This window comes from Salpingoeca rosetta (assembly GCF_000188695.1).
Source record: "Salpingoeca rosetta unplaced genomic scaffold supercont1.2, whole genome shotgun sequence".
Lineage (NCBI taxonomy): Eukaryota > Choanoflagellata > Craspedida > Salpingoecidae > Salpingoeca > Salpingoeca rosetta.
In genome coordinates this window covers 1,578,586-1,602,552 of record NW_004754932.1, presented here as the reverse complement: position 1 = coordinate 1,602,552, position 23,967 = coordinate 1,578,586, and the positions used below count along the sequence as shown (strand labels likewise).

The 23,967-nt window shown below is 55.2% G+C and overlaps 7 protein-coding genes across 7 annotated transcripts in view; 5 read left to right on the top strand and 2 right to left on the bottom strand.

The window, feature by feature from the left end:
• Positions 1 to 214, top strand: part of PTSG_11657 (uncharacterized protein) — a gene marked incomplete at both ends in the record, with an annotated part of 977 nt that extends 763 nt beyond the window's left edge. The window contains one exon of the mRNA XM_004998329.1: positions 82 to 214. Within this exon, the coding sequence (XP_004998386.1) occupies positions 82 to 214 (133 nt within the window). The remainder of the gene's footprint in view (positions 1 to 81) is intronic.
• A 1,210-nt stretch (positions 215 to 1,424) lies between these two features.
• Positions 1,425 to 2,310, top strand: PTSG_00914 (uncharacterized protein; the record flags this gene model as incomplete). The annotated part of the gene is made up of 1 exon (XM_004998328.1): positions 1,425 to 2,310. The coding sequence occupies one exon, from the start codon at positions 1,425 to 1,427 to the stop codon at positions 2,250 to 2,252; it is 828 nt and encodes a 275-aa protein (XP_004998385.1). The 3' UTR covers positions 2,253 to 2,310.
• Positions 2,311 to 2,795: 485 nt separating this feature from the next.
• Positions 2,796 to 8,111, bottom strand: PTSG_11656 (uncharacterized protein). The gene is made up of 10 exons (XM_004998327.1): positions 7,540 to 8,111; positions 5,349 to 7,099; positions 5,042 to 5,129; positions 4,706 to 4,813; positions 4,146 to 4,286; positions 3,970 to 4,017; positions 3,600 to 3,735; positions 3,327 to 3,404; positions 3,161 to 3,218; positions 2,796 to 2,934 (listed from the first exon to the last, which is right to left on the bottom strand). The coding sequence occupies exons 1-10, from the start codon at positions 7,819 to 7,821 to the stop codon at positions 2,886 to 2,888; spliced, it is 2,739 nt and encodes a 912-aa protein (XP_004998384.1). The 5' UTR covers positions 7,822 to 8,111; the 3' UTR covers positions 2,796 to 2,885.
• Positions 8,112 to 8,363: 252 nt separating this feature from the next.
• On the top strand, positions 8,364 to 11,533 carry PTSG_00913 (uncharacterized protein; the record flags this gene model as incomplete). Its single annotated transcript, XM_004998326.1, has 9 exons — positions 8,364 to 8,505; positions 8,712 to 8,823; positions 9,143 to 9,281; positions 9,469 to 9,581; positions 9,839 to 9,893; positions 10,368 to 10,457; positions 10,625 to 10,682; positions 11,018 to 11,188; positions 11,460 to 11,533. 9 exons carry the CDS (start codon positions 8,364 to 8,366, stop codon positions 11,531 to 11,533), a joined length of 954 nt encoding a protein of 317 aa, XP_004998383.1.
• A 339-nt stretch (positions 11,534 to 11,872) lies between these two features.
• Positions 11,873 to 18,075, top strand: PTSG_00912 (uncharacterized protein). Its single transcript, XM_004998325.1, has 18 exons — positions 11,873 to 12,018; positions 12,211 to 12,322; positions 12,528 to 12,651; positions 12,785 to 12,850; positions 13,122 to 13,187; positions 13,375 to 13,533; positions 13,673 to 13,716; positions 13,946 to 14,084; positions 14,387 to 14,452; positions 15,118 to 15,236; positions 15,392 to 15,537; positions 15,722 to 15,786; positions 16,020 to 16,115; positions 16,332 to 16,520; positions 16,822 to 16,914; positions 17,043 to 17,151; positions 17,346 to 17,505; positions 17,790 to 18,075. Exons 1-18 carry the CDS (start codon positions 11,937 to 11,939, stop codon positions 17,899 to 17,901), a joined length of 1,947 nt encoding a protein of 648 aa, XP_004998382.1. The 5' UTR covers positions 11,873 to 11,936; the 3' UTR covers positions 17,902 to 18,075.
• PTSG_00911 (uncharacterized protein) lies at positions 18,059 to 19,821 on the bottom strand. Its single transcript, XM_004998324.1, has 2 exons — positions 19,605 to 19,821; positions 18,059 to 19,276 (listed from the first exon to the last, which is right to left on the bottom strand). The coding sequence occupies exon 2, from the start codon at positions 19,265 to 19,267 to the stop codon at positions 18,701 to 18,703; it is 567 nt and encodes a 188-aa protein (XP_004998381.1). The 5' UTR covers positions 19,268 to 19,276; positions 19,605 to 19,821; the 3' UTR covers positions 18,059 to 18,700.
• A 490-nt stretch (positions 19,822 to 20,311) lies between these two features.
• PTSG_00910 (uncharacterized protein) lies at positions 20,312 to 23,949 on the top strand. Its single transcript, XM_004998323.1, has 6 exons — positions 20,312 to 21,433; positions 21,687 to 21,762; positions 22,036 to 22,184; positions 22,474 to 22,560; positions 22,717 to 22,778; positions 22,938 to 23,949. Exons 1-6 carry the CDS (start codon positions 20,382 to 20,384, stop codon positions 23,573 to 23,575), a joined length of 2,064 nt encoding a protein of 687 aa, XP_004998380.1. The 5' UTR covers positions 20,312 to 20,381; the 3' UTR covers positions 23,576 to 23,949.
• Positions 23,950 to 23,967: the final 18 nt, after the last annotated feature.

Here is a 23,967-nt window from a genome sequence, read left to right as displayed (position 1 = left end):
CACACACACACACACATACCTACATACACAGGGGCAACGGATGGGCCGAACACAAAAGTGCATGCAGCAGTTGCTGAGCAGGTCAAGCAGCATCGACGACAGCGACATCTTCAGCTCCAGGAGTCAGAGCCCGTCTTCCCCTCCATTGGAGCATCTCTCGCGCTCTCCAAGCCCACCGCCCGCGGCAACGGCGCCAGTCCCACTCATGCCCTGAAGAAGAAAGCCGTTTGCACGCCCTCACTTTGTGTGCTGTGTGTGTCCAAGTGTCTATCGCCCTTGCTTGTTTTGTTTTGTGCATGCCCTCGTTTATGACATGCTTCACATGACATGTCATCCTACAGTTCGACTCTTTCGCACATGCGTTGCATACAGCTTGGCTCTGTTGCTTTTGCCTTTGTGTCTACTTTTGTTTCTGCCCCTGTTCGTGCTTTGCCTGCCTGCAGGCTCGTTTTTTCTGCCACCCTCGCTCTGCGTTATCTTGGTACATCGTTACTCGCTCGCTTGCTTGCGACACCTGCCCGTGCTTGTTTGCTGGTCCTGGTCGCCCCACAACTACATAATATTTTCTCTCTCTTGCCATGCGGCTGTGTTTGAAAGGGAGAACGAGGGTGTGTGAGCGATTGGCGTTGTCGTCTGGTTGGTTGATTGTTGAGTTGATGGGTTTGGTGGAGAGGGGAGGGGCAGATAAGGCACGGAGGCACCAGAGGCACAGAGGCACCAGAGGCACAGAGGCACCAGAGGCACCAGAGGTACAGAGGCACCAGAGGCACAGAGGCACCAGAGGTACAGAGGCACCAGAGGTGCGCTGCCACCCATCGACCTATCGACACCCGCACAAGGAAAGCGGACAAAGGAGGACAGTCGAAGAAGAAAAAAAAAATAATCTTCTGTTGTTTTCCCCTGCTTCGCACCCAACACCCACAACAACAGCAGCAACAGCAGTCAGTCAGTGAGCACGCTTGTTTGTCCAGCCAGCCAGCCAGCCAGCCAGTCAGTGAGCATCAAGAGCACGAGCGCATTCCCTTGCTTTGCTTCCTTTCCTTGTTGGCTGCCGGGTTGGTTGCTGCTGCGTTCGATTCCCGTCACCCCACTCGCCCAGCCAGTGAGCGAGCGAGCGAGCGAGCGAGCGATCGCCAAAGGCACCAACAGACTGACACACAAACACGTTGACACAGACACAGACACAAGGACACAGGCACAGGCACAGACACACAAACACAGACGCACACACACACACACACACTCACACACACACACACAGACAGACACACACAAACACAAACACGTTGACACAGACACACAAACACAGACGCACACACACACACACACACACACACACACACTCACACACACTCACACACACAGACACACAGACACACACAGACACACACACAGACACACAGACACACACACACATACACAGCATGAAAGGCGGGCGCCACCGAAGACATGCCAGCAGTGGTGCAGAGGCCTCAGTCAATGGCAGCAGCAACTCCATCGACGGCGCTGCCTGGACAGTCGACGCAAACCAAGAAAGGCGAACACACAGCCTGCAAGGCAGCTCGCACAACAACAACACCGACAGCACCGACAGCAGGGAGGGAGGAACCAGCTCTCACGATGACGCACCGTCAACAACAGGACCAACAGCAGGATCAACAGCAGGAACAACAACCAAGGCATCTTCTCCACGAGTGCCTGCGCCACCGACGCCATCAACGCCGCCAGGGTCACGGAAGCAAGAGGGTGTGGCCTGCACAACGCCATTGCGGGGCGGCCCGTTGTTCTGGACGGGTTCGGAGAACCACGACACCGACGACGAGGAGCTGGCAGCGCTCGCGCAGACAGACGTCCTCTTCTACCCCAAGCCCCAGTGGCCCTCCACCACACGCGCCCACACGTCCATCGACACCGCGCTCCGCCGCGTGTGTATGCAAGACGAGGACGGCGCCGCCGATGCGCTCATGGCAGAAGAGAAAGCAGACGCTGCTGTTGTCGTCGATGATGACGATGTATTTGCTGCCGATGGAGATGCGAGGTCGCCGCCTTTCAGTGTCCAGCGACAGGCGCTGCGGCAGAAGCGGTTGAGAACGCTGCAAGCGAAGCGAAGGACGCTGTCACGTCGCCACACCATCAGCGGCCTGGCAGAGATTCACGCCTTCAAATCCTTGGACAGGACGCTCGCCCTTGTCCTCAGTCCATCGCGGCCGCAGGCACCCGCACCTGACACATCCTCGCCAATCGTTCCCTAACACACGTGCCCCTGTATGTATTCAGTTGCTTGTGTGTTTGTGCATGTGTGTGTGCTTCTTTATGTTGCTTGATGTGAGTTGATATGTCTTCACCATTGTTCAAGCCACTGCTGCGTGTTGAGCCATGCACCAGCTGCTGCGACGCTTTGTCCATCGCACCCGTCTTCCTCCCTTCCCCCATGCTTTCGTTCTTTCTTTCAGTACTAGATCCCTCCTTGAGTTACAACCATTTCGTTTCCTTTCAGTTCCCACTCGGTTCCCACTCGGTTCCCACTCGGTTCTCTTTCAGTACCTGTGCCTTCACGTTAAAATCCACGCGTCGCCCCCACCACCCCCCACGTCTGAAATGCGTGCGAGTGCGTGTGCGTGTGCGTGTGTGCATGCGCCATCCCCATCCCAGCTTCCTCCCTTTTGAATGCCTGGAGCCAGTCTTCAAGCGAATACATCTTTACTGTCTGTCAATCAATTACACACGCACAGGCGATATCACACACACACACACACACACACACACGATGTAGCGTACGCACAACGCGGGAGAGGCGGCAAGCGTGGACTGAGTCGTTCCTAACACCACACCAATCCCCCACGATGCACACGAGAGCACACAATCATACACGAGCGCACACGTGTTCAGTGCGGGTCCTCCAACTGCCAGGCCGGTCGAACCCCTTTCTTTCGCCTAAGCACAAGCATGCACACACACACACACACACACACACACACACACACACACACACACACACACACACACACACACACACACACACACGGGCACACACGGACACACACGGACACACAGCGAGTGAGAGGGAGCAGCGAGTGCGAGAGTGTACTCACACACACACACACACACACACACACACACACACACACACACACACACACACACAACAGCCGAGACGCACCCGCCAAACATGCGCTTGAGCCTCGAGCCGCGCTTCTTCCACAGCTCCTTCTTCGATTCTGCATGAGCATAGCAGAGGCGGCAACGTCAGCATGCAAGCACAAACACACATGTATATATGTGCATGTACAAGGCATGCATACAAACACGGTTGAAGGAATTCTAACTTTCGCTGAGTTTCTCCACAATCTGCCGATATGTGGCGTCATCGGCCTGCTGCAGTTGCTCAAACCCCGTCTTCGTCTCTGCACACGAATGCAATCAAGTTGACGTGGCACACGGAATAGCGAGTTCGTTAACTGAGAGAATTAAGCACAAGTTCATGATACAACACAGACCCAGACACACGCACAAGCGCACACTCAGCTACACACAGCCACACACAGCCACACACAAACATATATATTCAGAGACACACATTCGCACGCATCCATCCCGACCGCGTGCGAGGAGTTTGTTGAACTCGTCATCAAGGCGAAGTTGAGCGATGAATGACATGGACAGCGATGACGACGGCGACGATGAGGCAAGCTCCCGGCGCTGTAGATCGCGCGCCAGCACCGCGTCCATCCGAGACTGACGGAAGTTCAACGTGCGAACATGTGTGAGGTGTGTGTGCTCGTGTGTGTATGTGTGTGTGTGCTCGTGTGTGTATGTATGTGTGAGAGTGTGTGAATCGCGAGTGCACATGTCCATGCACACATGCAAATACACATGCATGCGCACATGCACGGGGACACTAGTGTGATGTGCAGCAAACGAAGCGGAGACTGAGAGATGGCCAGTGCAGCACAAATCAATTGAGCAAACCTGATACTCGTGGAGATTGTGCCGCGCAATTACAAACACATTCTCAGCCTGTATATGTGTGTGTGCGTTGGGGGGGGGGAATCAGTGGCAGCAGCAGCAAACACGCCACGTTCAAAAAGATAGAGAAGCAAACAAGGCAAACAAAGCAAACAAGGCAAACAAACAAGCAAACGCACCGCTTCCTCAAGGATGTTCATCTCGAGTGCGCCCGGGCAGCGGAGTTGCCGCAGCCATCCTGCCACCATGAGGGCACCCTCTGTAGCCGCCATCTTGCTCACCAGACTCAACGGCCACTCTACAATCGTCGCAAACCGCCGCTGTTGGTGGAGCGAGGTGACGTCGTGGTCGCACGTTCGCAGTGGGAAAGAAGCGTGGGAGGTAAGATCATGGCAGGGCAAACACACTGACAGAGAGATAGAGAGATAGAGAGACAGGGAGACAGAGAGACAGAGAGACAGAGAGATAGAGAGACATAGAGATAGAGACAGGGAGACAGAGAGACAGAGAGACAGAGACATAGAGAGACAGACAGGCACACACACACAAACAGACACACAGGCACACACACACACACACACACAACAGACACACACACACACACACACACACACAAACAGACACACAGGCACACAGACACACAGACAGGCACAGACACACAGGCACACACACACACACACACACACACACAAAGGTATGACTTTCACATCTTCATTCGCAACCACGTGCATGCAGCCACCTGGGAGACGATGGTGATGTAGTTTGGAGAGAGCTTAAGGACGCACTGTGGACCAAACTTCCTGTCCAGTCCCAACACATCCGCACAGTCATTCATCAACAGGCGGACCTGCGCGCACAGAAATGAAAAGTTCGAGCGACGCTCGTAATGTGGCGAAAGAAAGGATAGTGTGAGCCAACACTCAAGATGGTGGAACGAAGCAGCACAAACAGAACAAACGGTTGCCCACACACAACCGAACAAAACTCAGGCACACACGCACAGACACAGATACACAGACACAGACACACAGACACAGACACAGACACAGACACACACACACACACAGATGGCCACCTTGTAGCAGCGCTCCTGGGACGGAAGAGTGATGGAGAAACCGGCAGATGCGGACAGGTTGCGCTCGAAGCGAAGCGCGTCATCAAACCTGATGATGGTGATGGCAATAGTGACGGTGGTGAGTGGTAGGTATGATACAGCAAGCACACACACACACACACAGAGGCGCAGGCAGACACACAAACATACATACACACACACACACACACACACACACACACACACACACACACACACACGGGCACACACACACACACACAGGCAGACACACAAACACACACACACATGCACACAACCATTTCCGTACCCGCTTCGAGCCGGTCCCTCTGTCATGTGCGTGAATGTCGCGTGTGTGGTGCGCAACAAGTCACGCTGCTGCTGGGGCTGCTGCGGCTGCTGGTGATGCTGTTGTTTAAGTTTGCGTTCGTGCTCCCCTGCTGGTGGGGTGTAACCCGGAGGAAGATCAGGGTACGGGTAGCCGGGTGGCGGTGACGGAGACCAGCGGTCACTGGCATTGTCAGCAGTGCGGGGATGTGACGGCTGCAGCTGTTGGCGTGGAGACATCTTCTTCTTCTCCTCGCTTGATGGTGACACATGCGCAGGACGCGGCTTTGCTCCTGCCGGTGCTGCCAATGGTGGTGATGATGATGATGATGAAGTTGTTGTTGGTGGTGGTGGTGGTGGGACTCCCCCTCTCTTCTGGCTCGACGATGACGATGATGGACGTGATCGTGGTTGGTGTGTTTGGCGATGGATTCCGTTCGGCGCGGCGGCCTGCGATGACACAGATTGCCTCGTCTTCTGTTGCTGTTTCTGCCGCAGCAGCGTCTGTCTTCGCTGCTCTATCGACGACAACGACGACCGCGGGCGCGCTGTTGACGATGATGATGTCGATGTTGATGGCGATGGCGACGCACGCTCTTCCGTGCTGCCCTTTCGCTGTTGTTGTTGCTGTTGTTGCTGTTGTTGTGATCTCGCAGGCGTTCGTGCTTGTGGTGATGTCTGCGCCCGCTGCTGTCGGTGCTGGCGCTGTGCTGATGGCGGTGGGTGCCTTTGCTGCCGCTGCTGCTGTTGCTGCTGTTGTTGCTGTTGTGGTGGTTGCCACGATGAAAGGCGGTCTGCTGCCTGTTCTGCATCGCCCCTGCACACCTGCAGCACGCGCGCAATCTCGCCCTCCGGGATGTGTGGGTACACTTCCTTCAGCAGCTGCACTGACGGTGGTGGGTGATGGTGGTGGTGGTGCACATCTGATTGCTGCGGCTGTGACTGAGATTGCTGTTGTTGCTGCTGCTTTTGCAACGGTGGCTGCTGCTGTTGTTGTTGCCGTGTATGCAGTTCCTTCACACGCTGTTCCATCTGTTCTCGCTCCCTTCGCGTTCTCTCAGCCTCCTCGCGCATCTTCTTCATCTCCTCCCCCAAACGCGCCAGCTCCCGTTCCTGTGCAATCTTCGCTTCCTTCAGTGCAGTCAGCTGCTGCTCTGCCTCCGCCCTGCGCTTCGCTTCCTCCTCCAGCTTCTTGCGTGCCTGTCGTTCCAGCTCGTCTTGCTCAAGCGCCAGGGTGTTGAGCTCATCTGCCAGCGACAGCCCGCCCTCATCATCGTCGTCGTCATCCCCATCACCACCACTGCCACTGCCGTTGGCTGCGTGTGCGCGTCGCAGTCGCTCCACCTCTGATGTTTTCTCGTCAACAAGATCGCGCATCTTGCGCAGCTCGTTCTGCAGGGCCTCCACAAACTGCGGGTCCACGTCGGCGCCCTTGCTTTCGTTCACCAGGGCGGCCGCCTTGCTCTCATATGTGCTCTGTGCAGCGTCTTCGCGCGCTTCAATGTCCTGCAGCTGCTGCTGTAGCTGCAAGCGCTCGTGCTGCATCTGCACCTCCTTCTCCTTGCTCATGAGCTCCTGCTCCATCTGCCGGCGGTCTTCCTCGGACTGGCGCAGCCGCTGCTCCACGTCGCCCTTCTCCAGCTTGAGCGTCTGCAGGTCGCGATACAAGCTCTGCAGTTCGTTGATCTCCTCTTGCCGTGTGGTTGCCAGTCGATTCGTGTCGCGCAGTTGTTTCTGCGGGCGAGGGAGCGAGTGAGTGAGTGAGTGAGTGTGTGAGTGAGTGAGTGAGTGAGTGTGTGAGTGAGTGAGTGAGTGTGTGTGTGTGTGTGTGAGTGAGTGTGTGAGTGTGTGAGTGAGTGAGCGAGTGAGTGAGTGAGTGAGTGAGTGAGTGAGTGAGTGAGTGAGTGAGTCAGTGAGTGAGTGAGTGAGTGAGTGAGTGAGTCAGTGAGTGAGTGAGTGTATGTGAGCGTTGTATGTGTATGCGCGCACATGTGCACAACGTGTATGGGCGCATGTGGGTGCATATGCTTGCCCGCGTGCGTCACCCACCTCCCAGCACAGCGACGGCACAACACAACAACCCTACACAATCATCATCATCATCATCATCATCATCATCATCATCATCATCATCATCATCATCATCATCATGACAAGTTCCACCAGCGACGCACCTCCAGCTCGACAATCTTGCGGGCCATGTTCTCGTTCTCATCGAGGATGTCGTCGTACTCCGAAGCCATGCGGTGCTGCGCTTCCTCGAGCTGGGCCTTCTCGTACTGCGCCTGCGCCAATGCCTCTGCAAACCCGTACGTGGGCTCCGCATCATCGTCGTCGTTGTCGTCAGCGGCGATGGCACCCGTGGCGTGGCTCACGGCGATCACGCCGTCGCCAGCTACAACGAAGTCGGCGTCATCATCGTCGTCGTCCTCCAGCCACAGCGGCGCCCTGCTCATCGCCCGAACCGATCAGCGTGGAACAGCAGAGGCGGCGGCGTGGTGCACAAGCAAAGCAAGCAAAGCAAGCAAAGCAGGCAAAGCAAGGCTGGCAGCGTGTTGCTTTGTTCTTCTGCTTGGATGAATGAATGAATGGGTGAGTGGTTGGTGCTGTGGGTTGATAACGGAAGGCAGGAAGGAGCAAAGCAAACTCCACAACAACAACAGCAGTGCGCGTTTTTTCTTCGTCGTACACACACACACGCAGAGCTGTTTGTTTGCGAACCACTCACACACGCACACGACTACACACTGACCGACAACAACACGAAGCAAGCCAGAAGAGATGGACAAGGAAGGTGAGGAAGGGGTTGGTTGGACGAAAGGCAGAGCAAAAGAGGGGTAGTGGTGCTTCTTGTGTGATGTGTTCGTATGCGTTATGTGCGTGGGAGGGGGGGGGGGGGAAGGCGAGTGGCTGCGCGGACGGTGTTAAAGGCCACCAACCTCCTGTTCTTGTTCTGTTGCTTCTTTGTGTAACTCACCATGTCTGCGCTTGGTGCTTGATGTTGCTGCTCGCCTTGGCGGTGCGCGTTGGTGTGGCAGAACTTGTGGCCTGCTTCAAGAAGCAGCGGGAACTCAACCCCGAGGAGTCGCCCGCTATTGCGGCGACACAGGCCCTCCTGGAGATGATCCGCAAGGACGATGGTGAGCACACGCACACGGATGCATTGTTCATCATTGCGCGCGTGTGCATGGTTGTACACTTGTGTGTGTGTGTGTGTATTGTGCGTGTGTATGGTTGCACACCTGTGTGCGTGTGTGTTTGCGAGAGCATTTGCGTTCTTGTCTTGCGTACAGTGACCGATGCCACGTGTTCACATGCGGTGTGCACACGCGTGCTGTGTTTGCAGAGCAAACTGTGGCCGGATTCCGCGAGAACCTTCAGAACGCAAAGAAGATCCTCGTGGAGACGGCAGACACAACCATCACATGCGTGTCCTCGGCATGTGATCTCTTCGTTAGGTGAGTGAGCGAGTGAATGTGAACGAAAGAGTGAGTTAGCGGTTGTGCACATGTGTGAGTGAATGTGGGTGACTTGTGGATGTGTATGTGTACATGTGTGAGTGAATGTGGGTGACTTGTGGATGTGTATGTGTACATGTGTGAGTGAATGTGTGTGTGTGTGCACATGTGTGAGTGAATGTGTGTGTGTGTGCATATGTGTGTGCATGTGTACATGTGTGAGTGAATGTGGGTGACGTGTGTATGTGTATGTGCACTTGCTTGCTTCCCGCCTTATGGCGCACCAACAACAACATCGCCCACGACCACGACTGCGCAGGCACGTGACGCTGCAGATTGCCGATGCGGACGACTGGAAGCAGATGATCATCCAGCAGGGCGAGCTCTTTGTCGAGCGCGCCCACAAGATGCGCTCCAAGCTCATGGAGATGGCTGGCCCATTCATTCGAGATGGCGTGGTGCGTGCATTTGTACATGTGTGTGGACATGTGTGTGTGTGTGTGTGTGTTTGGCTGACATGCTGCCGCTGCTATTCTCATTGTTGCTGTGCCTCTCTTGCCATGTTAGCTCACACCCAAGCAACAACAATCCCCACACACACACATACACATACACATACACATACGTCCACAACATCATGATCAGACGGTGCTGACGCTTGGACGGTCGCGCGTGGTTGAGTCGATCCTGATCCAGGCGGCAAACCAGAAGAAGCGCTTCCAGGTGTACGCCGTCGAGTCCATTCCTAGCAAGCTCGGGTGCGTGTTGTTTGTGTGAGTGAAAGAATGTGTGTGTGTGTGTATGCGTGTGTGTGAATGAGTGTGTGTGTGTGTGTTTGTTTGTTTGTGTGTGTGTGTATGCGTGCGTTTACTCACGTTAGTGCTCTTGTGTGTGAGTGCACGTATCCCTGGGTGGGAGGATCTATGTGTGCTTGCTCGTGCATGCGTGCTCGCGTCATGCTGTGCTGTCTCATCAACGCTTCAATCACTGTCCTCCATACACGTGCTGGTGCCAGCGTGTCCATGGCTACCGCCCTCTCCGAACACAACATCGACGTCACCCTCATCCCCGTACGTGCACACAACGCCACATGAATGCATGCGCGCTTTTTGCTGAGCGGGATCACGTTTGCTATCACGCACACACACACACACACACACACACACACATTGATGCTTGTGTGCACATCGATACCACGCACACACACACACACACACATTGATGCTTGTGTGCACATCGATACCACGCACACACACACACACACACATTGATGCTTGTGTGCACATCGGTACCACGCACACACACACACACATTGATGCTTGTGTGCACATCGGTACCACGCACACACACACACGCACACATTGATGCTTGTGTGCACATCGGTACCACGCACACACGCACACACACACACACACACACGCACGCACACACACACACACACGCGCCGCACACACACACACGCACACACACGCACACACACACACGCACACACACGCACACACACACACACACACGCACACACACACACACCCATGGGCGTGCAGGATGCGGCCGTTGCGTATGTGATGAGCCGGGTGGACGTGGTGCTGACGGGCGCCGAGGCCGTTGTCGAGAACGGCGGTATCATCAACACGGTGAGCACTCGTCGTCATGATGGTGACTTCTACTGGTGGCAGTTGCCCGTGGTTGGGATGGTGATTGGGAGGGTGAGAGGGAGTAAGGAAAGACGCTGTGGACATTTGGGGATTGTGACAGTAATGTGATAGACTCACCACTTATGTTGGCGATGTGTTTGATACAGATTGGCACGTATCAGGCGGCCATGGCGGCGCACGCGCTGAAGAAGCCGTTCTACGCTGGTGGGTCATCCCACCGGTTGATTCTGAGCCACTTGCGCTTGCTGTGCTCCAACGCATCCGTGCTGTTGCTGTTCGTTCACGCTTTCTTCCTTGAGACACTCTGGCGTGCACGCACACAATTATCTCCGTACTCACATTCAACTCATTTACCAATCCACTTCTGTTACACCACACCCTTATTTCAACCCACAACACGCACACAACACCCACATACACAACCACCCTTATTTCAACCCACAACACGCACACAACACCCACATACACAACCAACACACACACACACACACACACACACACACACACACGCACGCAACACGTGTTGCCGCGCGCTGCAGCATCTGAGTCGTTCAAGTTTATTCGGCTGTTCCCGCTGAGCCAGGCGGACGTCGGCACGAAGCGGACTGCGCCGCTATTGGAGGAGGAAGGTGCTGTGCCCTTCAAGACAGAGTCCCCAGCATACGACTTTACCCCTCCAGAGTACATCACCCTCCTCTTTACAGATATCGGTACGCATGGTGCATGTGTTGTGTGTGCTGCGTATGCGTGCGTATGCGTGCTTGTGTGTGTGTGTGTGTGTGTGCGAGTGTGTGTGTGTGCGTGTGCTTGTGAATGTATCTTTATGTATTTTTGTGCGCGTGTGCGTGTGCTTGTGAATGTACCTTTATGCATTTTTGTGTGCGTTTGTGTGTGTGTGTGATCATTGCGTGCGTCCACCCGCTCATTCGCCTCCTTCTTGTTGCTGCTGCTGCGGCGTGGCCCCTGTGTGCTGTTCTCCAGGTATCCTGACACCCGCTGCCGTGTCTGATGCTCTCATGAACCTTACGTTTGACCTTGACCAGCCCTGTGGTTGAGTGGCGTTGAGGGCGTGTGTGTGTGGTGGTTGGTGTCATCACTGTCCGTGTTGTTGTGTGTTTAATGTGTTTACTGTGGTGCTTGGTTTGCGTGGGTTTTGTGTTGTAGCTGCACTAATGCAAAAAGCCAAAATATATTCAACGACCTCCCCTAGTGAGCAGCGCATGTGCGTTCATGTGAGAGAAGGGGAAAGGCGGGTGATGTGGTGTGAAGTGAAGGGAGGTGACATGAATGGAAGTGGTGGCAGGTGCGTCCCTGCGAAAGCACAACAGAACGCTCGCGCAAATCGCACGACACCAGGCGTACGAGACACCATAAAGTGCATTTTCATACGTGGCTGTGTGTTTTGGTTGGAGAGAGAGAGAAGACAACAAGAAGAAAAGCAAGCAAGAAGCGAGCGCGATGAGCAAGGAGCTGTTTGTTGCGCTTGACAAGGCAGTCAAGTCGTCCAACAACAAGAAGATCATCGCCGCTGCAGACAAGGGTACGCACAGGCAACCAAGAAGGAGCGGAGGGGGGGGGAACAAGGTGGCGGGAGGAGGATGAATACCTCTGTGTGTGTGTGTGTGGATGTGGATGTGGGTGGAAGGAATTGAACTGTCACGTCAAAGTGCTAGTTTTTGTTCCCCCAACGTTTGCACTTACATCACATGAACGAACCATTACTATCAAATAGTGCTGCAAGCGCTTCCTGATGATGCGGATGCCGTCAAGTGCAAGGTCATTGCCCAGCTGCGCTCGAACCAATACGCTGAGGCCATCCAGACCATCTCCAACTCCGAGCATGCGTAAGTGCTCCACATCGCCCATGCAACAGCCATTACACCAACCTAGCACCAACGTGCACTCGTTGTGTTGGCCGTGTCCGCGCCCCACCTTGCGCATCATGATCACCCAAGCCACATTGAGCTGGCGCGCGGAAGTTAACGCTTCTTTCGTGTCCTTCGCGCTCACTTCCACGCACCATCTTGCCCTCGCGCGTCCTTCCTGCAGTGGTGCGCTGGAGTATGAGCACGCATACGCGCTGTTCCGCAAGCAGGACTACGTCGACTGCCTTCGCGTCATCGAAGGAGCAGAGGAGGATTCCTTCCGCATGAAGGAGCTCAAGGCACAGGCGGTGCGTGCTGCAGCTGCAGCTTGCGTTGCTTGGCTCTTTGCCTTGCGCCTCGATACCGTGGACTGCACCTTCCATGACTGTTTCAATTGACAACTCATGCTGCACTGTCCCGTTCATTGTGTCTTGTGCACAGCTGTACCGTCTGGAGCGGTTTGACGAAGCCATCGAACTGTACCACGAGCTCCTGAACGAGAAGCCGGTGCGCGCATGTGTTAACTCTGGGGTTCTGCTCTTGCGTTGTGTGTCTGTCCTATTCAATCCGCTTTGCACAGCGAACAACGAACACACACATGCAAACAAGTACATTCACACACGCACACATGCAAACAAGTACATATACACACGCACACACATACACACATACACATACACACATGCACACATACACATACACACATATCCACACACTCACTCACACATTATCTGAGTATGGCGTTAATGCTTATCTCACACACCACATGTGTGCGCAGTGTATGGAGCGCCGGACCAACCTGGTCGCCTGCTATGCCGGCGCCACGTTCGCTGACCCCGAGAAGGTGCACAGCACAATCACATGCGCTTGCCCAGTGTGAAATTACGTCCTTTCGTGTCTGCTGCTACCATCACCACCAGCGTATGACACCTCTCACTCCCCATTGTCTCTCCATCACCACATGATCACCACCTCACCACCTCTATCCCCGCTTCCCTTCCCTTGTCTGTCTCTCCCCTCCAATCGTACAGGAGACGCCGAGCGAGGTGATGCAGGCTGAGGACGATGCGTTTGAGCACACGTACAACCGCTCGCTCGTGGCTACCGCCCAGCACCGCATCCCAACAGCGGCAACGCTCGTCAAGCAAGCACAGCAGCAGTGCGTCGACATGCTCAAGGAGGACGACCCCGTAAGTTGGACGCGTGCCTGCAAGCAAACATCATCGTGAACGTGTGCTGCTGTTGCCGATTGGGTGGCTAGTGGCTGTGGCGTTGAGTGCGTTGCTTGCTCACATCACATCCAACGTGCACGTGTGCATTCTGACACAGGACATTACGCAAGAGGAGATTGACCAGGAGCTCGCCCTTCTCAAGTACGCGCACTTGCTCTGTTTTCGACACGACGTGCACCTTTTTCGTTTCACGTGTCCACACTTGAGGATCGCATCTTTATCATTCGCCCATGCGCACACATCTGCGCCACCACGCACATAGATTGTGTGTTCCTTCCACAAACTGACACACAGCCATTCCACACACCAATCCACACCAACCAACCAACCAACCCCCCCCCCCCAAACACGCCAACCAACCAAATCCCAGGGTGCAGGAGGGAGTGATCCTGCAGCAGCAAGGGGAGGAGGAGAGGGCGAAGCGCATTTATCTCGACGTGATCCGCTTCAACCAGGACAGCACCACAATCGTCGCCGTCGCTTCAAACAACATCGTCGCCGTCAACAAGGTCTTTGCTCGGCCCGGAGGAGTTGGGGAGGGGAAAAGCACATGCCTGTGGTGTTGAGGGCGTGTGCGTGTGTGTGTGTGTGTGTGTGTGTGTGTGTGTGTGTGTGTGTGTGTGAGGGGGGTTGCGTGTGTGTGTTTGCGTGCGCGCGCGTGTGTGTGTGCGAGTGTAAACATGTGCATGTGCATGCGCATGTGAGCCTGTGGATGTATGGGAGGGGTTGAATGCTGTCTTGCTCCACCTTCGTCAGCCTCACCTTCTGCCACTCCTACACCCCTTGCACGCCATGCCTGGTTTCGTTGCAGGACCGGGATGTGTTCAACTCCAAACATCGCATGCGCGCAACGCGCGCTGAGGGCCTTGATAAGAAGGTGCAGTGCTATTGTGATGTGTGTGTGTGTGTGATTTTGTTTGTGGTTTGTTGTGCATTCATGGCTCCCCCTCCCACTTCCCGTTCCACTTCCCGTTCCACTTCACGTTCCATTTCACGTCCCACTAAAAGACTCAACGTTTGCCCCTGCACGTTGAGGGCGTGTGCGTGTGTGTGTGTGTGTGTGTGTGTGTGTGTGTGTGTGTGTGTGTGTGAGGGGGGTTGCGTGTGTGTGTTTGCGTGCGCGCGCGTGTGTGTGTGCGAGTGTAAACATGTGCATGTGCATGCGCATGTGAGCCTGTGGATGTATGGGAGGGGTTGAATGCTGTCTTGCTCCACCTTCGTCAGCCTCACCTTCTGCCACTCCTACACCCCTTGCACGCCATGCCTGGTTTCGTTGCAGGACCGGGATGTGTTCAACTCCAAACATCGCATGCGCGCAACGCGCGCTGAGGGCCTTGATAAGAAGGTGCAGTGCTATTGTGATGTGTGTGTGTGTGTGATTTTGTTTGTGGTTTGTTGTGCATTCATGGCTCCCCCTCCCACTTCCCGTTCCACTTCCCGTTCCACTTCACGTTCCATTTCACGTCCCACTTCACGTTCCACTCACATACCGCTGTCCACCCTCCCTCGCCCCTGCTACCGCACCGCTTTGTGTGCCTGCAGTTGTGGAGCACGCAAAAGATGATCATTGCCTTCAACCAGTGTCTGCTCCTGCTGCACAGCAACGCCATTGCCAAGTGTCGCGATGCCTGCGCTGACCTCCGCAAGCAGTACCCATCAAGGTGCCGCGCACACACTAAGATACACCTCACATGTGTTCGATGTCATGCATGCTCCTGCACAATTGCGAAAGTCGCCTTGAAATGCTTCATCAGAGCTCCCTTCACACACACACACACAAATCAAAAAAATAACACCCACAAACACGTTTGCGCAGTACGGTGCCATCGCTGATTGAGGCGTACACGTATCTGAAGGAGCGGAAGGTGAAGAACAAAGCGGAGCGGCTGCAGGCGCTGTGCGACGAACACCCGAACGACGAAATCCTCGCCCTCGTCCTTGCTCACGAATACGCCCGCCACGGTACACACACACACGTGTGTGTGTGTGTGTCCTGTGACTGTGGAGAACGTGTTGCTGCTTGCTTGCTGTTCCGTATGAGAGCGTACTCGTTGCTGTGTGGTGGTCATGAGTGTGTTTCATCGGGATGTTGCTGGCGTTGACTGACTTGCGTATTGCTTGGTCGAACGATCCCCGCTTTGATCAGGCGATTATCCCCACGCCCTTTCGGCCCTGCAGCGTGTGTCCACACTCGCCTTCAAGCCCGCATACGTATGTGCGCGCACATGGCATCACGACACTGCCACTCTTGTCCACCACACATACACAAATAGACGCAGAGAAACAGATATGCACACACGCACACGCACACACATTCATGCTCATGCACGCATTCGTTAACATGTGTGTATCCATGATCCTTTCACACCTCTCCTCACCCTCACCTTCACCCCTGCCTCGGTCCACGTGGTCCACATGCGCACGACTGCTGACCACGATTGCAGGTCGGTTACGCCGTTGCGCTGTGCCGACGCCTGCACCGCCCAGATGTCGCAACAGAACAACTCGACAGCGCAATCGCACACTGGAAGAAGCAGCAGGTGACCATCGTCGTGGTGGTGGTGGTGATGGTGATGGTGGTGGTGGTGGTGGTCCTGTGGCAGTGCAGTCGTGGTGGTCCTGCGTTTGCTGTGTCGTTGGCTGGCTGCTTTGTTTCGTGTCCTCTCTGCTCGCTACAACCAATCACACACACACACATACACATACACACATACACAACACATACACACAAACACACACACACACACAACGCGCAGGCTGAAGGGAGCGAGGAGACGTTGCAGTCGCTGCTTCGTCTGCGCGGCGAGCTGCTACTGCAACAGCGCAAGTACAGCGCCGCCGTCAACGCGTTCCAGGACCTGATTGACGCCGATCCAGAGGATATGCGCGCTGTTGCCTCCCTCATCGTCGCCCTCGCACAAGTCGACATTGAGAAGGCCGAGCAGGTGACGACAACCACCCCGCCCCGTCTGGCTGTTTTTCGTGTGTTTTCGTATGTGTGTGTGTGTGTGTGTTTTCGTGTGTGTGCATGTCCTGTGTGTGTGTGTGTGTGTGTGTGTGTGTGTTTGTGTGTGTGTGTGTGTGTGTGTGTTTCGTTGTGTGTGTGTGTGTATGTGTGTGTGTGTGTGTGTATGTGTGTGTGTGTGTGTGCGTGCGTGTGTGTGTGGGTTCAATCATCGTCTATGTCATGCACCATCCTCCTCACCTGCCCCCCCCCCCTTAATTCACCACCACCACCACCATCAGGTTGCCTCGTCCATGCCGCCGCTCGAGATGAACGAGGACGAGCCGTTGAACGTGGACGAGCTGGAGCAGGCCAGGAAGCTTCGCGTCGCCAAGGTAGGTGTGTGTTTGTGTATATGTGTGTGTGTGTGTGTAGGTGTGTGTGTGTGTGTGTGCCAGACCCTTCCTTGTGCTTGGAATTCACATTCTTCCACCACCACGCCGCCATCGTGATCGCCATCAAGACGTCGCGTCGAGCCCCGCTGGACAAGTTGGCTGAAGCGCTGGCGTCCAACACGGCAGCAGCCCCGGCCCCGGCAGCCGCCAAGCCAAAGCGCCGCCGCAAGCGCAAGGGTACGTACGCAAGTGCATGTAATTGCTAACTACTGCACATGTGTGTGTGTGTGTGTGTGTGTGTGTGTGTGCGTGCGTTTGAGTTGCTGGCGCTCTGTGTCTGTTGTGTCTTTGCCCACTTTTGTGCCCATTCACTCTGACTCCTCCCCGCATACCATTTCATGCTCAATCCACCCATCCTTGGTTGCTTGCAGGCAAGCTGCCGAAGAATGCGGAGGAGGGCGTGGAGCCTGACCCGAACCGCTGGCTGCCAAAGTGGCAGCGAAAGGGCGGAAAGGGGAAGAAGAAGAACAAGAAGAAGGGGGGCGCTGTTAAGCACGGCACCCAGGGCGCTGCGACAGAGGCAGAGATGGCGTACGTCCTGCACTCTGTGTGCTGTGTTGTGTGTGTTGTGTGTGTGTGCGTGTGTGTGTGTGTGTGTGTGTGTGTGTGTGTGTGTGTGTGTGTGTGTGTGTGTGTGTGTGTGTGTGTGTGCGTGCGTGCGTGTGTGTGCGTGTGTGTGTCGATGTGTGTGTCGACGTGGATTGGCATGACCTGTGCGCGCGCGTATCCTTGCTCACGTTGTCAATGAACCACCTATGCCCTACCCCTCATCACCATCAACACCGTCACTACCTCCCATCTCCCATCCCCCGCAGCAAACTGGACGCGTCGCTGCTGCCGGATGCCCCGCCGCCCAAGACGGCATCAGCGTCCCGTGCTGTTGGCAAAGGAAAGCCCCGCAAGAAGAAGGGCGGCAGGCGCCGCTGATGGTGTTGCTGATGATGGTGGCGGTGCTTGTGTTGCGGTTGTTGCTGTTGCTGTTCGTCTGTGTCATATGGCCACCACCTTCTGGAGTGGTGAGCTTGATGTTGGCATGTGTCTTGATCGACAAGTGTCGTGTCGTGCGTGTGTGATGACAGCACAGTACAGCGTCTTTGGGTATTTTAATCTCTGAACGAAGCGTAATATGCACAAGAAGAGGGAGACGAAGAAGACACAAACACGCACATACAAGCACAGACACACACACACACACACACACACAAACACACATGACCAAGCTGGATGCGTTGAGAGCGAGTAGGGGATAAGGTAACAGCGACAACGTGCTCATGCGAGGCACTCGTTGTACAAAGCATCAAAACATCATCATCATCACCAACAGAAGCAGTGCTGACACGACGCACCATCAACACCAAAACCCAAGGTACGCTTGTTACCTCGACAAAACAAACATACACACACGTGACACACACGAATCAAATGCCAACAGGGAGTTCATTATGACCACAGACACACAACCACGCGATGTGAAACTGCACACAGCAAGCACTAACGAACAAGAATAGCAGCAAGCTGCATCCTTGGCAACTATCAGGCTGTCACGGAAAAAGAGGGGGAAGGGGGAGGGGAGGAGAGATCAAACAGAGCAAGTAATTGAGCCGGGGGAGGGGGCAAAGGAGCGTGTCTGGATGAAGAGAATGGTGTGGGCACATCCTCATGCATGTGTGCACGACGGCTGCGCGCACGTGTCGTGTACATGACGCCCCATACACCTGCACCGTGCTCAGACCGGTGGCATGCCGCGCGTGAGGAGGTCTTCCAGTTGTGCCAGCTCCTGCGCGTCCAAGAGCTCGGGCGTCTTGAGCACCTTGTTGAGGAAGACAACCTCGTTCCTCATCTGTGAGACGAGCTTTTCCAGTTGCGCGTTCTGCTGCTCGCGCTCGCGGTGGATGCGCTCTTGCTCGTCGCGCTTTTGCTTTGCGAGCTGCCGCGAGCGCTTGACAGACTCGTTATTGTTGTCGCGGGACTCACGCCAGCGCGTCCACGCCAGCTGGAACTCCTGCTCTGACGCATACTCATCGCGCTTGGGCTCCTTCTTGTTGGTGGGCCGCCGCCGGCGCTTGTCTGCGGTGAGGGCCAAACGGTATGGGCTGGCCCCGTCCACTTGCAGGGCCTTTGTGAGGCGCTCGACCAGCACGGGCTTGAGCCCCGTTGTGCTGAGGTCGCGTGCTCTCAATTCGTCGCGCAGCTCCTCCACCGTGAGCTTGTTTGGCACGCACAGGATCTTGTCGTTTGAGCCCTGGCGCTGGCCGCTCGAGCCAACCTTGGCCGTCTTGGTAGGCTGTTCCATCGTCTGTGACTGTGTGCATGTGTGAGTGTGAGTGTGAGTGTGAGTGTGAGTGTGAGTGAGTGTGCGGGTGAGTGTGCGTGTGCGTGTGCGTGTGCGTGCGTGTGTGTGTGAGTGAGTGTGAGTGTGAGTGTGTGTGTGAGTGAGTGTGAGTGAGTGTGTGTGCGTGTGTGTGTGAGTGAGTGTGTGTGCGTGTGTGTGTGACAACGCATGGTTGCATCGAGCCACAACACAAGCGTGTGTTGTGTTGTCGAATGAGTTTACATCACAATACAAGACGGTGGTGTCTGTTGACTGCGTATTATAGTTTTGCAGCTGACTGCTGTGCGCGCTTGCTCACCTTGTCCTTGTACTGTTCTGGCCGGTGTGGGTCTGGCTCGTCGTCGCCTCTTTGTTCAATGCGAGGATGCCTGTCTGTCTGTGTCTCCAGCGTTCCCTCTGGTCTGTGTGTCGCCAACCAAGACGCAAGCAACAGCAAGCAGCAACAGCAAGAAGCAAACAACAGACAGCCGTCTTGTCTTCGTGTGTGTCTTTCAACTTCAACGACTGCGCGCAAGTGAAGAGGGTGGTGCAACCAGCGCAAGCAATCTCCTTGATGCAATGCAATACAAAGGCAAAATTTACCTTGCAAAGTCAATTTTGCCCTCACACCCACAAAACAACAACAACAAGAAGCGCCCCAACAAACACAACGCTGCTTTGTTGCTTGTGGACGGACGAAGCCAACCAACCAACCAATCCAGCCACCCAACGCCAACGCGTGCTGTGCAAACAAACAAACAAACAAAGAAGCAAGCAAGCAAACACAAGCACCAATCCTCCTCGCCTTGTTGTTACTTGCCTTGACTTTAACAACGAACGAACGAGTTGCCGGGCTCCCCACCTGCCTTCATTGTTGATTGATTGACTGCGCCAACACCGGGTAAACACCACGGCTCAAGCCAACAAGCAACCAAACGAACGTTGTTGTTGTTGTTGTTGTTGTTGTTGTTGTTGTTGTTGTTGTTGTTGTTGTTGTTGTTGTTGTTGTTGTTGTTGTTGTTGTTGTTGTTGTTGTTGTTGTTGTTGTTGTTGCTAACTTGCAAGCAGCAGCCAACGATCACGGTATTCCAACACCATGGGCACCAATGAAAACGCAGTTCTCACGGCAGCTGAAGCAGCCACAGTCACAACACCAGGGACTCACTCACCACAGCACCAGCAGCAGCAGCTGCAACGGCTTCCCATGTCTCCTTCCTCGCCACGCTCACCATCCTCTTTGTTCCTCAACCACACCAAGCACCACCAGCAGCGCCCGGGCCCGCCACCACCACCACCACCACATTCGCCGCTGCAGCCAAGCCAGGTTATTCAAGAGGTGCAACCTGCAGCCGTCCCACGCATGCCGTCCAGGTCGAGTCCTCCCCAGCCGCACACCCAGCCGCATGGGCAGCGGCGCAGCAGCAACAGCAGCAGCCCAAACGGCGACGCAGAGCACCTGCCATCCATCAGCCGGCTCGCCCTGCAGCACATCTCGCACGTGGGAGCCTCCACCACAACAGCACCGCGCCTTGCAAGTCGGGAACGCGTTGGCACCAGCGGCAGCAGCGGTAATGGCAGTGCAACAAGTCTGAGCCACCGTGGTCGCGGCACCCGGTCCGCCGCTATGCGTCACCTCCACGGCAAAGGCGACGTCGGCAGCGGCAGCAGCGGTGGTGTCGTTGGCTCAGCCCACTCTCAGCGCGGTGAAGGCAGCCTGAGTCCCCGCCGATGGGCAAGGCACCGCCGCCTCTCTCGCAGCAGCAGCGATGAGGGCCGTATTGCCGCCGCCATGGAAGATCACCACGAAGCTGCAAGTCGTCCCGCCACCACGTTCTCTGGATTGCCCGTTCGATCCGCAAGCCTGAAGCGACACGGAAGCGGGGGCAACGGCGACGCGCGCCACGCACAGACACCGTTAACAGCGGCAGGGCGGTCATCGGCACCACGACCTCGCCGCCGCCGCCACTCGTCGTCATCAGCATCACCCTCGTCTGCAGCCACAACGTCCCCATCCTCTGCCACGTCCCGGCGCGCTGCGTCGTATCACCATCATCACCAAAAGGGCCATCTGTACCGTGGCCACCCAGCACCGCTGCACGCCACCGGTGACGACGCGCAACAGGCACCAGGCGTCTACGGGCACTTTAGGTGTGCTTGTTTGCTTGTGTGTGTATGTGTGTGTATGTGTATGTGTATGCGTGTGTGTATGCGTGTGTGTATGTGTATGTGTGTGTATACCTGTGTACCTGTATACCTGTTCATCATGTTTGTATGTGTACATCTGTGCCTGCGCATCGTTTTCGCTTGCAAATCGTGTTGGCAGCTCACATGCACGTAACCCTGCGTCTTGATCACGCTGCGCTTCATGTACGTGCACACACGCGCGCGCACGCGCACACAGGCCCCGTACCAGAGGCCGTGCTGTGAAACTTCCGACGCTTCGAACGGAACGTCTGCTCAAAACCGCATCTGTGGAGGTGGGACACAAGCACCCTGCTTGTATTCGCATGCGCGCTGTTCGGTCATGTGCTCTGCGTGTATTTGTGCACTGTTTGGTTTTTGCGCGTATGTGCGTGTGTTTACACGTGGTCTTGAATGGGTGCCCCGGCGTGCATGCATGCACCACTTGATGTCCTACTCCATTGCCAAGTTTGCCCTCCCCCCCTCCCAATTTATCTTCAGCATCCCCTCACTGTCATCTCTGTCATGTCACCGCCACCATTGTGATCCCACGCGTCATCAATACGCAGGAGGACTCGGACTCACTTCGTGACCGTTTCCATGAGCGACAGCAAGAGTTGCAGCGCACACGGCAGACACGTGACTCTGTGACGCACGCAAAGCACCGCCTTCCACAGCGGTACATGATGGTTGGATACCGCGCCAGTCTCGCCAACAGGTTGGTGCTGTGTGGTGTAAGAATGCGTGCTTTGTGTTTGTGTTGTTGTTGTTGTTGTTGTTGTTGTTGTTGTTGTTGTTGTTGTTGTTGTTGTTGTTGTTGTTGTTGTTGTTGTTGTTGTTGTTGTTGTTGTTGTTGTTGTTGTTGTTGTTGTTCTGCGTGTTTGTTTATGCTTGTGTGTGTGTGTGTGCGCGCGCGTGTGTGTGTGTGTTTCCCCTATACACGTCGACACGTCATCACTCATGTGCTTGCGCGCGATCATGCTGCTGCGCCATGTCGTTGCTTGCAGGCAACAAATGTCTGAGGAAGAGCTGCTGCATCTTCAGCGGCTGGCGGTCGCCCCGGCGCCTGAACTCTATTTTGGCAAAGGCATCAGGTTAGGAGCACTTGGGTTTGAATGTACAACTGCACGTTCACTCATTTGCCTTTCTCTCTATGTGCCCCTCGGGTCTGTTTCACGTTTTGCCTTTTCCCAAACCATCGCTATCCCCAACTCATTCATGTCCATATCCGATCATGCGTGCGCCAACAGCGGCACCGTGCCCCAACTCCGCCGCCGCCACCTTGAGCGCGCACAGCTCCGAGGACGACTGTGTACGTATGCAAATGATGTTGGGAGTACATGCTTGCTTGAGTTGTGTGTTCTTGGGCACCACGCCACGCACCCCGCACACGCATGTGTCAGTTTCCCTGCTGCTCATCTCATCCTCTAATCACCTCCTCATGTTCGTGTGTGCCTGTGCAACACAACAGCAATTCAGGGCACGCACATGAATGGTGTTGTGCGGGAACATGAGGAGGGAGCCCCATTGAAGGAGGAGGAGGAGCATGTGGAAGAAGAGGAAGAACAAGAAGAGAAGGAAGAAGAGGAAGAAGAGGAGGAAGAGGAGGAGCAGGAAGAGGAGGAAAGTGTGCAGCACCACGATGACGATGACGATGATGCTCATTCGGCACCATCAGAGATGTCACAGCTGCTGATGGCAAAGGAGGATGGGAGCGAGGGAACAGGCTTGCAGTTTGGACGCATCTCCATGGGATGGGAGGGCACTGATCTCGATCCAGCACAGGCACAGCTCGACCAAGAGCTGGAGGACGTGAAGGAGGAAGAAGGGGAGGAGGGGGATGTGGAGAAGGAGGGGGAGGAGGAAGGACATCGTGATGATTGTGACGATGGTGATGGTGGTGCAGCGCAAGAGGATGTGAATGGTGATACTGGTGCAGAAGAGGATCAAGGTGCCGGTGACATTGATGGTGATGGTGATGACGAAAAGGCGGAGCGAGCGAATGACAGCGAATCAGCACCTGTTGGCGCTGCCGAGAATGGACGTAATTGTGATGAAGACAGGGTGCAAGAGGCCGTGGCACAGGACACCACAGAAGGTGCCGAATAGCACATGCTGATGAAGACGAATAAACTGCAATTGTATGTGCATGTTGTGTGTTTGCTCTGTGCATGTTTTGTGTATGTATCTGTGTGATGGGTTGGTCTGATTTGATTGATTTTTTTTTCCGTTACATTTTCTCGGTCACGTGCATGTGTGTATTGCGGTGTCGCACCACATTATTATGTTATCATGGCTCTTTGCTGGTGCGAGTGAATGCACGCGTGGTCCCCACAAGGAACTTCTTTGGGGCTGTTTTGGATGTGTGTGTGTGTGTGATTGGGATGCCCTCGCAATCACTGAAAGTACACGCTCTTCTGTGCTGCACATGTATGTTTACTGCTGCAAAACTTATCCACACAGATGGGCAAGCAACACTGTCGACGAAGGGGGGGGGGAGA